Source organism: Petaurus breviceps, unplaced genomic scaffold, assembly GCF_028583685.1.
Source record: "Petaurus breviceps papuanus isolate PSGF00001 unplaced genomic scaffold, PetGlider_PUasm1.0 76, whole genome shotgun sequence".
Taxonomy (NCBI): Eukaryota; Metazoa; Chordata; class Mammalia; order Diprotodontia; family Petauridae; genus Petaurus; species Petaurus breviceps.
The window spans coordinates 13,749,559-13,763,607 of NW_027186473.1; the positions used below are offsets into that span (position 1 = coordinate 13,749,559).

The window sequence follows — 14,049 nt, forward strand, 5'->3', positions numbered from 1 at the left end:
CATTTGGATAACTGTTCCAAGCTAAAACCCCCCCAAGAAGCTGCTTTCCAACCACACAAAAATATCTCTTTAATGCCAGCAGTCTTTTTACATTATTATATGGCTGTGAAACATGGAACACTATAACATCCAAAGAATGAAAATTCTGAGTGAATTTAAAGGGCAATGGTAGGCTATAACACATTACCAATAATAACTTACATGAAATGATATGACGATTATTATCCAAGAAATGTACCATTGGAAAATGAAGATAAACCAATTCTATAGCAAGTTTTATTCCTGTGGAAGGTTAAAAGAACTATAGGATCTGTGGAATATCTGGTAAGTCTTCTGTGGATGACTTATGGACAAAAGTCATGTGGAATAAGCAATAGATAATTGTTAGGAAAAATACCAATACCGGTGTACCTACTAATATATATTTACATAACTTTACCAAGAACACATTGAGTTAAACAAGGTTTACCTGAAGGTCCTTCTGAGTTATTTCTTTCTATAACTGGTTGTGTATCACAATGTACTTGGAAAAATACAATTCTTTAATGAAATGGGGAAGCAGGATCATAATCCATAATATAGAATCATTCAAAAATCATTCCAAAAGGCACATTTAATCAACCATATATCCATACTCACTTACTTCCCTTAAGTCTGCCTCTGGACACAAATGCCAGGAGCCAAACTAGAAGGCAAAGGGTAGGGAGTACCATGAAAGATCCACCTAGGGATAACTGTATCCCCAAAGACAAATCTCCTCGAAGGTAGGGGATGTCAGATGATATTTCTCTGAAGTATCATGAGTTAGAAGCAGCAATGGTGATCCAATAGGTGCTACCACTGTGAGGACTCCTGGGTCTTTCTGCCTGCTGGCGGCAGGTGATCAGCAATTGTTGCTGGGACGATCAGGAAGGAGGGCCCCTTTTCCATAAGGATTTCTCTCCTTCATGATAAGTTATTTAAACTGGACTGGGAAGAAGCACAAACCTTTTCTGATCCCTTATGCTACCTTTCCTGCAATATCAAACCATTGAAGACCTAAGCAGAAATTAAAATAAGTATATTTTAATAAATTAAAAGAATAAAATGTCAAGCTTGAAAAATTTTAGAGTTAAAAAGATATAAGAATAACAAATGTATTAAAATAGGTAGTTTCTAGAGCCAAAAACAATTTTTTTATTACAGAGATCATGTTTAAGATACATAAATATTAAAAAATTTGCCCTTACACTTACTTATATATACTATGATGAATATAGGTAAAGTACCTGGTTAACTTTAAAGAGCTATATATATAAATATCAGGATTTGGGGGTTTTTTTGTCCAAACCTATGGTTTCAATGGTTATGGGAATTCTAAGTCAAAATCCTTCTGCCAATGGAAATCATTAACTTTGGTACAATTTATAAGCCATATACTGTCACTGAGAAGTTAAGAGACTTGTCCAGAGTCACAAATCAGCTATGTAATATAGGACTTGAAGTCAGGTCTTCTTGAATCTAACATCAGTTCTCTACTACTATGGTCCTCAATCCACTATGAGACACTGTATCTCAAGTGGATACTGTCATTCAGTACAGGCTCTCCAAAACACTCAAACAAACAACACTTTCTCAGGATCTTTCCCCTAGATCTAGTAGTGCTCTAAATCTCTGGCTTCCTAATATAATGAACACAGGTCAGGGCATAACATTTATTAATGTCAAGAGGGCACCAACTGCCTGGGTTCAAATCACAGCTCTAACACTTACTAGCCTATAACCTTGGACAAGTTAATTGAATTCCCTAGACCTTACCTACCAATGTGTAAAGTGAGGAGAATGGATTAGACCAAGGGTGTCAAACTCAAACAGAAACATTTATTGACTCAGAAAACCACAATTAATATTATCTATGTTGTATTTTTATTTATTTTGTTAAACATTTCCCAATTACATCTTAATCTGATTTGGAAGCACTGAGTTTTGCGGGTTTCAGGTGGCCATGAATTTGGCACTTCTAGATTTAAATGACCTCTGAGGTCCCTTACAATTCTAACATTTTATGATTCTAAACCTTACATGTCCTTGTAGTAAATATGCTATGTTCTGCCTCTAGAACTGGTCTCTTTGCCTCTAAAAAGGAGCACTTCTGACACCACTATGCATGAGTTCCACCAAAGTACAACAGAACAAAAAGATTCTACAAACAATTTCTGCAGACAGGAAACAAAGCATATCAACCTACCACAGTCCACCAGTCAGGTAAGTCTCCTAAATTTTCATCACATGGAAGACTATTTTTGTGCATGATTAATTCAGGCTGCTAAATTTTTGTTAGTCTTCCCATGGTTGTCCGTTACTATCAGATATTGGTGAGATTTGTAGCCTAAAGAACATGAGATCTTTTACTCTACTAAAAGACATAATTTCTGAAATAAGGAAGATGCCCTTCCTCAAGTATATTTTGGTCCTATCAAAACCATTTCTGGAATACTATGTTCAGCTCTGGGTACTATGTTTGATGAAGAATACTGACAAGCTGAAATACCTGCAGATGAGAATGACCAGAATAGTGTAAGGCCAATCATGAGCAGCTCTCCTGAGGACTGCTGCTGCTAATAACTTTAAGGATCTAATCACATAGGGGGAGGCTAGGTGGCGCAGTGAATAAAGCATTGGCCCAGAGTCAGAAGGACCCAAGTTCAGTTCTGGCCTCAGACACTTAACAACCACACACACACACAAAACTAGCTGTGTAACCTTGGGCAAGTTACTTAACCCCAAATGCCCTCCAAAAAAAAAAAAAGGATCTAATCACATAGTATAGTGAACTCTATTTATTTGGCAATAAACTAAAGCAAAACATTCAAGAAACTAAAGCACAACATTCACAACAATATAACAACAATTTATTACTACGGTGGCCACATAGTCTTAAACAAAACATATCATTCAGTAAGTCAGAATCTCCTCAGTCAATATAGAGTACCCAAGTAAAGTCTTCTTTCATCTTAACTAGAGACTGGTTTCCAATCATCTTTAAGGGGTAGCAGAAAGTACAAACACCATCTACCCCTAGGTCAAAATAAGTCACAATCTCAGTCAATGCAGCGTACCCAAGTAAGTCCTCTTCCATTTTAACTCAAGGCTGACTTCCTAACCCTTTAGCTCCATTTCCACAGGGCTGGCTGCTCCCAGCTCTTGCCTGGATTCACATGTAGGCAGCTTTCGCTCCTGTTTCATACCTCAGCTTACAGGGACTGCTCTTTGAAGTTTCTAAGAAAACAAAACTTGACAGAGCTACAACAATATTCACTATCATTTCAATTCACTTTCTGTCTGACAAAGTAACACAAACCAACAGACAAAGCTTCTGTCTGAGAAATCAAACACAAATCAACAGTAAAGTCCCAGGACTTCTGCAAACAGCAGTAAAGTTCTCTTTCAGGGCTTCTGTATCAACAATAAAGTCCTCTTTCAGGGCTTCTGGTAATGTCTTTCAACAGACAGAATACTTCGTTCTGACAAAGTAACATCTACACAAACAGAACAAACAGGCAGAGCGCGGACATCACAAACATTCTCCCTCTCAGTTCTGCTTGGTCTCAGCTCATGCTCTAGCTTTCTTCTCTGCTCCTTCCTGTGCCCCTCTTTTGGCAAGTTCCTCCCACCTCCTTCCACCTTGGGTTCCAAGTGATGAATTGAGGGCAAGGAAGGTCTCCAAACTCCCTTAGGCCTATTAAGGGCAACATGATATATACTGTTTCCAACAGAGCCTTGACATAATCAAAGCCGAGGCTCAAAGGCACTTGAATAGCTGAAACAAGCAGCAAAGTAATACTTTGCTTGCCATTACAGATAGTAAGGCGGACTAGAGACCGTATCATCTAAAGATTTGCTGAAGAAACTGGAGATGTTCAGCTTAAAGGAGAAAAAACTTAGGATATCACAACTGTCTTCCAAGTATTTAAGGTCTAACATGTAGGAGGTTTAGACTTGTTCATTTGGTCATAGAGGGCAGAACTATGAAAGATAAGTAAAAATTGCAGAGGCAGATTTAGTCTTAACTGAAAGGAAGCATTCCTAACAACTTGGACTATCTGCAAGGGAAAGGGATTTCTCTAGAGGTAGATTTCTCCTCAATGCAATCCTTCAAGGAAAAGCTGGATGATACTTGTAAAGATGTAACAGAGGAGATTACTGCATAAGTAGAGATGGAACTATATGGACTCTTAAGTTTCCTTCCAACTGAGATTTTATAATAGTAAACTACATAATTTAAAAGTTGCTGCTTGGATTAAAGATTGATTGGGAGGGGGGGGGAGTTGGCCTCAGGCCTAATATCCAGAGTTACTTACAGTAATTAAATACCAATGCAGTTGTTTCCAAACTGTGGTTCTCTAAATTGAGGATCCATGGTGGTTGCAAACAGCTAGGAACTGCTTTATGTCCTGAACAATAGAATTCCCTCTTCCTCAAGGGGTGGAGATTATAAACTTCAGTAAATAATAAATCCACTAACTTTAGCTGTAGAATCTAAAGCCATCTTATATGAAACAATCTGTGAAATCTGATGACTCCTTTTATAGAATGAATCAGAAAGCATTTAGTAAGTACCCATATGCAAAACTTTGTACCAGGTGCTAGGAACACAATGACAAAATCCTAAAAAAGAACTAAAATTCTACTGGGAGAGATTACATATTACACACACAAGAAACACAAAATAAATACAAAGTAATTTGGGGGAGAAAGCACTAACACAGGCCTTCAGGAAAGTCTTCATGTAGGAGGCTCCATTCCTCAATGTCTTAAACAGTTAAGCCTCCATAAAATGAGGCAGTATTTTATTCAAAAATATTTGGTCTGATATGTTTGGCAAAAAAAAAAACTTGTAAAGGATAGGGGTAGGAAAATCTATTTTGTTGACAAATCTCTTTATATAATGAGGTGCAAAGGGATATTCTATAGCACTATTTAAAAAATAAAACCTTGTCAGGAAAAGGGAACCTCTTTTATGTTGTAAAATATTAGTCTAAAGCTTCCTTTGACAAGAAGCCAAACTACCCAACAAATCTGCAAGTGGACAGAATGTCTGCTAAAAATAAGTGCTAATAAATGGTACTACCATGGATTAAATAACCAAGAGCAAACTCAATTTGCTTTTATATGAAGTTTCTTTATTACTATTAGAAATTCTGGAGCTCTCCCTGAATAGCGAGGTTTCAAATTCAGGCACATAGTTCCTGAGTTCAGCTGCCTAGAACATGCCCAAAATAAGAGATGCAAGATAGAACCAAGTATGATTACTATGAAAGCTTTGGTAATTTTGCCCTTCTTGTTTCTGTACTTTATAAAGGAAATAAGCAGTCAAACCTTTAAACTTTTATACCACAGATGATGAAATGAAAAAAACCTTCAGAACAATCTAACAGAACTCGTCTAACTTTACAGAAAGACACAGATATCCAACTGTCTCTAGCCCTTATTGACATATTATGGGCCTTACTGGTAAAGTGAGTGGAGTGCTAAAAAAGGTCTGGGTTTCTGAAGCTATCTTATTAGAACTGAGGGAGTTAAATCTCTAGTCCAATCAGAATCAGTTCTCCAAGAGAACACCACTCCTCTAAATACCCTTGCTAGGTCAGGTTAGTATAGGCTTAGCAAGTTAATGGTTCCCTATTTTCACTTGGGAATTCATAAAGAAGCTATTTATTTCCATGAATTCATTTGTCCACCCCAGAAATGTCTGATTTCTGAAAATTGTTACCTTCTGACACAACAGTCTTTGCTAACAATTACATGTAGTCTGAATCTGACAGGTTCCAACTTTTCAAACCAGTTTCATCTTGTTCTAGACTAGCATATAATGAAATCACATTTTTATTTCCTGTTGGTTTTGCATCTAATTCTCCATTTGGCAAAGAGGTTTTTATTTTTTTCCCCAACATAAAAGCCAATAGTTATATATAAGGCTTTGTAATAAGCTAAACCTATCAAACCACCTCTGATCAGGTCTTTCCAAGGAATAGACAGCCACGTAATTAAACAATTAGGTTGTACAGATTTATTCTTAAAAGAGTAGTTTTACTACTTACTCCTCAGCACATTTATAGAGCCAGTAATGAAGTGGGGGAAGAAGGGGTTAAAGGGAGGAGTTTATGCTGCTGATTTAACCTTTGTTTCCACTTGTTAGAACCTGAGGTTCAAAAGCAAAGCTTTTATTGTCTTTTCATACAACATTCTTATTAACTGCCCAAAGAGCTCTTACAAGGGAAATGTAAGCAGTAACCATAGAACACTTTCCTAAAATGGATACTGTAGATCCATTCTGTTATTATGACAACAAGATTCAATAAATTTCCCCTCCCAACATTGCCAATATCAATTTGGGGAAAGTGAAGAGAAAATAAAGCTTTTAACTAAACTTCTTCCCCTCTGAAATGACCATTTCAGGAGGAGGGAGAGGAATTTTATCCAATTTTAGCCACAAAGCTAAAATTCACCAGTAAAATTAAAAATTCAAGGTCAATTCATAGTCCTGTACTCAGAACACAAAACTCAAGAAAAGGAACCTTAATGTTTTGTTTTTCCAGTAGGTGGCGAGCCTGATGGCAGATAATATTATTCAATAATACAAAATTAAATTTACTTTACTACCAGGACATAAGGTCAAGTCTTCTGATTATGACAAAAGTAAACCTCAGTCAGAACCAATTCAAGGATTAGTCAAAGATAGTTATTCATAATGAGTCTAGTAAATCATATATGTGGGAGGGGTGCACTCAGATCAATTTGTTCACTCAACAGCAAGGAATAGAAAAGATCTGACCTTTTTCAACTACCTCTAGTCCTAAAAACTGTTGGCACATAAGGGAAGAGACAGAAACGAATGACTAAGATGTTTTATGTTAATTTGTACAAGTGAAGCCAAAGATATCTACCTTTGCAAGTAAGCTATTAATGCCATGTCGCCTTAGAGAAATATGTAATACTTTTTAATAATAATCAATGTCTCATTTCTTCTAACTCAAAAGGAAAATCTTCATTAACTATCTTTAACACTCAGGATAAATCAGGTGGTGAGGCAAGTAAAAAACCTTATGTATCAAAGGAATTTGTTCATTACAAGTCTGTGGACTTAATAGTACAAATATTACCTACATTTTACACATAAGATAAACTGAAGCTGAGTCTTAAAGACACTTGTGCAGAAGGATTAAATGATTTAGCCAAGATTCAAACCCAAGTTTCCCAACTACCAAGCATTTATTGTGCTGGTGCTTGGTGACTAAGCGCTGAAGGTAGAAAGAAAGACAAACCAGACTGTTCCAAAGAGAACAGACTAATGGGGGACACAACATGCAAACAACTAAGGGTAAACAATGATAGACAAGTTCAATTGCGGATAATCAAGAGGGAATACACTGTAGCATTAAGGGGAATCGGTAAAGGCTTATCTTAGAAGGTGGGATTTTAGCTGGAACTTAAAAGAAGCCAAGGAGGAGATCAGAAACGTTATTATGGTCTCTTATCAATTGTTCTTAGCTATATATATGTATACATATACAAAAGGATATATACACACACACATATAAAAGGGCATATATATATATATTCCTTACATAATGTAAAAATAGAGATTTCCCTAGCTAGTAGGTAGATTATCAACTAGTTTTTTCCCCGTTAGTTCTAAGTATTGGATCAACAGCTAATGTTTAAACCCAAGCACTCATTCTCAAATTGATCAATTATCTATTAAGCTAGTCTTCTGTTTATTAAAGTTAGGTGCTAGATTTCTCCTCACACTTCTTCTCAAGTCTCTAATTCTCAAATACCACAAAGGTTGTTCCCCTGAATGTCGGTGTCCGAGGCTTCCGCCGCCTGGAACCCCAGCGCGCACAATTCAGGGTGACAAGGTACTGGGGTGTTTCCGGATCCCACGGAGATGGATCACGAGTACAGCTCCAGCGGCTTGCAGATTAGGAAGGACAACCTGTGCCCTAAGGTCGTGAGTGGCACTGGGTGCTGGTGGACAGAGTGCAAGTTTGGACCCACGGAGGAAAGGAGCAACTTTTTAAGTCCCCGTGTCTCCCCCCAAACCCCACAGCCGGGCGCAGCGTTGACATCCGTGCGTCAGAGACCCCCCTGGGGGGGAGGTGTTTGGAGCCTCGAGCACGTGGTGGTCCACGCCGTCCCAGCTCTGGAGCACGGAGTCCCTTTCCTCTCTTTTTTCTCCCCTGAGGTGGGGGTACAAGGAGCCCTGCCAAAGTGGGTGGGGGACAAGAGCACCGCCCCCCCGGAATGGAGTGGACGGTTTGGGCCGTTGTACCCCCACTCCAGCCTCATGAACGTTTCCCCAGTCCAAAGTGGGCCCCCACTTCCACGTGGGTACTTACCGGTGCTGAAGTCCCACGAGCCCCAGGGTGATCACATGGGGCACATCCAGTTGCGTGGGCCACTCTCCCGACGCGATGCAGCCAAACACACCGCACTCCTCGCGGATGCCGCTCTCCTCCAGCTCCATAACACCGCCAAAAAGCACGTGGACGTGGAAGGGGCCGCGGCCCCTCGTGAACCCGCTGCCCCTCCTCCCGCCCGCCTAGCGCGCTTTCTTCGCCTTCCGGAGCTTCCCTCGCACCCTGGGCTACCTTGGCTAATGCAGCGGCACGTGGCTAGGGCTTGAACGCGGCGCGTGGCTCACTCGTCTCCCCTCCCGCCCTTGCTCCCAGACGAGTACCCCGAGCGCCAACTCCACCCGAGCCCGAGGCGGCTGTTTCACTAGACAAGCGGGAGAACGATGTCACGGGCGGGAGGGAGGAGCCAAGGACCAGGGGGTGGGGCCAGCCTGACTCCTGTCCCCAGGCACCGCTCCGCAGTTTCTAGGGGCCCAGCACAAAGCATAGCTGCTAATCAACTTTCGCCTAAGTGCTGCAGCGCACGCCCACGGCCTTCACTCCTTCCGGCGGAGCCCCGTTACAGCCCATACCAGAACTTCCCGGGACCTAAGGGCTCTGAGGTGTAGGAGGGTGCGCGCGTGGGACTGTAGAGGAGGGGCCGGCAATCTTCTTTTCCGGAAAAGCGACAAAACGTGGTGACGGACGTGAAGGAGAGAGAGTGGGGGCGCCAGGGGGCCGAGGCTCAGGTTCTCGCCCTTGCGCGTGCGCGGCGGGAAGCCGCGGCCTATCCCGCCCCCTGAATCTCTCCGGGGCGGAGCGGATCTCTATCTTGTCGGAGCGATTTCCTCCGGGTTGGCGGGAGAGCTAGCGCGTGGCGGCAGGGGAGGAGCTTCCGCTGCCCTTAGACCCGCCCCTCGGGCCAGCCAACCAGCCTGTTATCCCTAACCTCATCTCTCTCCTCCCCAGGTTCCTGTCTTCCCTTTAGCCATCGCCACCACCAGAGAAATGGCGACCGCCGAAGGTGAGTGACCCCCGCCAGGGCCACGTGAGCCCCCACTTGGGCTCGGGGGGACGTCTTGGGCTCGGGAGCGCGCTAAGCCATCTGTTGGGGTGTCGCGGGGTAGGGCCGCCTGCATCCCCTCGGCAAGCACGTGTTTGGACCCAGACATAGAGGAAATCCGGGCGGATTGCCCGGCTCGAGCTCCAAAAAATAAGCTCCCTGGGCCCAGCCCCCACTGGGGAGAGCTGTCGCGCAGCGCTTTTTAGGCGCCCGGGTGCACTGGCCCTGCGCCCGCGTAGCGAGCAGTTGATGGCCCGGGCAGCCCACGATGCACGGCTTCGGGGGGCAGGGGGGCAGCGCCCGTGTTTGCGGGGGACGTGGAAAGACAACTTCGAGAAACTGGGGGAAAGGAGGATAACAGAAAACTCGGCAAACTTGATCACGTTAATGACAATCAGCGCCAACCAAAAGTTTTTCCCGTTATTTACAATCGTGCCGTTTTCTGAGAAGCCCAAGAATCCTCCTGTTTTATGTTTACTTTCTGGTTTGTGTTACATCAGTAAATCGAAGATCCGAGAAGTTAAGAGTAGAGATGAAACATTCCCCCTCCCCCTTTTTGAGACTCGCTTCTAACCACTGGAATTACACTAATTAAGAAAGACCGCTTAAGAAAGTCAGTTGTTACTTCGCTGCCTTTTTTTGTAACATTCTGGAATATAAAGTAGCCCAAAAATTATTACATAGAGACATCTGTTGCATTTCTAAGTGTAGAGAGCTAGCCCCACCAGGGACCCTACATAGTGTAACTTGTATTCTGGAAGGGGCTGCAGAAGTAAGTTTATCATTGAAAAGATATTCACTTACCAGAGGTAACAGAATGGACATCACATTCTCAATAACTGAAGGGAATTTAATAGTTTAACCAATACTTAATATATATATAGTACTTTAAGATTTTATTAAACATTTTATATATACCCGACAATACACAGTCAATTCTTTTCAGTAGTCAAGGAACCCTTATTGGAAAGATATAAGAGCACAGAAACAACCTAGCAACTAGATACATTGTACTTTTACTACTCTGAGTTTGGGGAAGGGAATGAAGCTTTTTAAGACTGTTTGGAGTGTGAAGAAGCCAGTGGATTCCTTTTCAGAATGTTTTTAAGTGCATAAAGTAAAATGCACAGGGTTACAAAGGAAAATACAGTTACCAAATATTTTTAAAATCTCAGGTGAAAGTATCCCTGCTAGGTCTTGGAAAAATTGGGATTTTTATGTTAGCTTTCAAGGTGGCAGTAAAACTGGGGGGGGGGGGAGGCAGGGTGGAGATAGGAATAAAGATAAGAGGTAAAAGAATCTGCCTCAGTCTAATCTTTTTCTCAGACAACCCTCATATACCTTTCTTCCAGAACCTAACTTGGCATCCCTTGGTCCATTACTACCAAAAAAAAGAAAAAGGAGTGATGAGGCTAATTCAGCTTGGTACTTTGATCTGTTTGTGTAGCAGCCTTCATGTTGCCTTAATTTTCAGTTGCTTAAGTCTAAAGCCCCAGGAATCAAATTATCCAAAATAAATTAGAACCGGGGGAAGAACTGAGTGACAGTGCCCGAGCTAATCCTGGGAAAAGGAATGAACTTAAAGTGAGGACACCTTGGTTAAGTTCAAACGATGTGGGTTGGGGTTACTGGGAGCCCCAAAATATCAGGGTAGAGGGCATCATCTGCCTGGAATGAATTCAGGCACTCAGACCATCTTCCAGTCAAAGTGGCAAGGTTTATTGTAACACCAGTAGTGCTGTGATTCTTAGAGAAACTGCAAGTAAATGGGAGTGAGACTGATGGTTATACACAAAATGGGATTAAAGAGTGCTAAGTAGTCTGTGGTTGGGCCAAGAGCTATAGCAAAGGACTGTCAAGCTAATTAAGTGATGTAGGTAGGCTGGGGTGGGCCAGTGATCTGGGCTACTGAAACATGGGAAGATTCAGGGACTGAGTTGTTTGCAAAAGACATGGTCTTTTCCTTTTAGGGGTCTTGATCCCATCACTAAAATAGTAAGTATGGAGACAGGTCACTTCTCAGAGCCTGAGTTTTTCCTTCATGGGAAATGGAAAACAATAAGAGCTGTACCATCTACTTCACAGAATTGTTCACAGGAAAGTGCTTTGCTATAGTAAGCATTGTGTTAATATGAATAATTATTAATTGTGGCAAAACATCAAGTCAGAAGTTTCCAGTAAGAAATAAAACCTCCACAAGTGGACCAAAATACTCATTGGCTTCTCAGTGATGCATTGTCAAAAGTGATAGACTTGGGGTTCAGCCTCTGCCTCAGCCACTTAATAGCTGCAATGTCTATGGACAAATCATTTCACTTCTCTAACCCTATTTCAAATGGCTTTTCAGTGCCTGTAATAAAAGCCAGGATTTCTATTTTAATATTCCCAAAGCATTTTACACATATTATTCCATTTAATGCTCACTACTATCATGAGATAGATACTGCTATTGACCTTATTTAAGCTAATAAATATCTGAAGTAGAATTCTAACTTTCTGACACCTAGTCCACACTTTTTAACACCTCTCTTAATTTGGTCCTCTTATTCAAGGCTTCTTATGGTACTCTTCTTGATCAACCCAAACTTGTAGAGGGAAAGGAAATTATAAAAATTGTATGGATCAAACTGATTGCATATTGTGACTCAATTCTGGATTTAGCTTAGTTCCCTTTTCTATTCAATTATGGGAATTTTGAGAAAACTATTTTATTGTTTGAACCTATATTGCATGGCTAAGAAGTTGGTCCACCTCTGTTTCTTGAAGACCCATAACTAAGGACCTAGGTTATGCTGACCAGAAACCCAGTCAGTTATGAAGATTGATGGGAGAAGTTTTCTCACATTTATATGTTTCAAGCAACCCATATGTCTTATGTGAAAACTGACCCCATACTGGTAAGTTAGTTTTCTTGTTCCTTAATTGATTACAGATACTTGGAGGGGAAATGTCTTTTTCTGATGTCAGGGAATTATACCTGTTTGTTCTCTTCCCAACTGAGAAAGCCCCTTTTCCTCCAGTTAGAAATCAGCTTACCTGATCTTGTATCCTAAATTATGTCCTGTTAATTGTTTTCTTTTAATGCATAAAAATGTCTGCCCCTATAATCAGGGTCCAATGACAGCCTGTGGAGGCCTGGCCCAATTAGTCGTGCAATTGGCAAACATTGTTCAATAGATGGATATGCTCAGAAGCTCCAGTCTTTCTTTCCTCAGTTATTTCCAATTTCACCTGTCATGGGGGGCTGAGATCTGAGGAGAATCTTGCCCTTGCTGTCTCAGGTTCATCTATAGAGTAGTAGATAAATCAAAACCAATTCTCTCATGATATTTTCCTATTCTTACTCTTCTACTACATGCTGGGGTAGAGCTGGAGAGTAAGATCTGCCCTTGTGTAATTTCACTCTGCAACTGTTGTTTTCTGTTTAATATTTGCTTGGCTTCCTCTTTATAATGTCCTTAAGACCACTTTTGAGCCTTTCATACTCCACCTGCCCTGTGCCCATTATGAAACCTTATAACCCAAGTTCTCCAACAGTCTTAGTTGAAGTTGTTTATTTTCTCTCAGTAGCTTTACTTGGTTTCCACTCTCATGTTTTACCCTGCATGAGCTGTTCACCTGAAATCTCAACTTCCTTATGGTTGACTCAGTTTTTGATACCTGACACTTCAACTCCCTCAGTTATCTCTCCCCTATGATTAAAAGGCTGGAAGCCTAGAGCTCTCCTTATTTGTATCCTCAGCACTTAGCATAGTGGCTGGCACATAGTTTATTGAATTGATTATGTGCTTTGGTTTAGAGGACAGGGCCGAGAGTAGGAAGAGAACTGAGGAAAGGAATTGCATTTGCAGTATTCACGTTGATTTGCCAAAATATGAGAGTCTGGCTAGCTTTTCTTAGACCAAAATACAATAGAAAAAGAAATAAAAAAGTTGTCTAATGCATATTGTACGAACATGAAAATGTTCTATATAAAATTAAGATGAGGGAGAAGGAAACAGGCTATTTAGATAGCAGTCAGGTATATGAGGAAGGTTTTAGTTAGACTTTACATTGATTATGAAAAATTCTTATTAACCACTAGTCCTTAGAAGAGATCAATCCATTGGTTTCCACTGTACTACCTAGTATCTTTATGCTTCAGCATCGGATTAGGAAACATACTCTTAATCCCTTGGGTTTTAGGACTGGAGGTAGGACTAGAGCAGTTTAAAAAACATATATCAAACCCCACCTCTTTGCAGAGGTAGGAGGTCTACAGATATTGCCTGTTGCACATCTTTTCAAACTTAACTTTGATATAATTAGTTATGCTTATTTTTTTTTTCATTTTTGAAAATGTCCTTTTTAAAAAATACTCTTTGTTTTACAGGGTGACAGTCTAGGAGGGGGAAGGAAACTGGGGGAAGCTATGGTGATGGAAAAAACAGAAGACATCAATAAAATTTTACTTTTAAATACAAGCCCTTCCAGATCAAGTGACCATAAAGAATCACACTAAACTGCCATTTGTAGATGAATGGAATAGGAAGATTTTTCTGAAATTGATCATGTAAATTAATAGAGCGTCTATATCACCTTCCTAGTAAAACCCTCCCTAATGCCCAA

General features: G+C 40.9%; 2 protein-coding genes across 3 annotated transcripts in view; one reads left to right on the forward strand and one right to left on the reverse strand.

Moving 5' to 3' along the window:
* The window catches only part of PPAT (phosphoribosyl pyrophosphate amidotransferase), a 50,475-nt gene extending 41,689 nt beyond the window's left edge, over nt 1-8,786 (reverse strand). Inside the window, exon 1 of the mRNA XM_069105284.1 lies at nt 8,382-8,786. Coding sequence (XP_068961385.1) covers nt 8,382-8,509 — 128 coding nt within the window. The 5' untranslated portion in view covers nt 8,510-8,786. The remainder of the gene's footprint in view (nt 1-8,381) is intronic.
* PAICS (phosphoribosylaminoimidazole carboxylase and phosphoribosylaminoimidazolesuccinocarboxamide synthase) overlaps nt 1-14,049 on the forward strand; it is a 76,779-nt gene that overhangs the window by 42,879 nt on the left and 19,851 nt on the right. The window contains exons 10-11 of one of the 2 annotated variants that reach the window (XM_069105281.1): nt 2,099-2,244; nt 9,348-9,402. In XM_069105281.1, the coding sequence (XP_068961382.1) occupies nt 2,099-2,244; nt 9,348-9,402 (201 nt within the window). Of the gene's footprint in view, nt 1-2,098; nt 2,245-8,982; nt 9,002-9,347; nt 9,403-14,049 lie in introns of those variants that run through there. The other variant, XM_069105282.1, reaches the window with a different exon arrangement.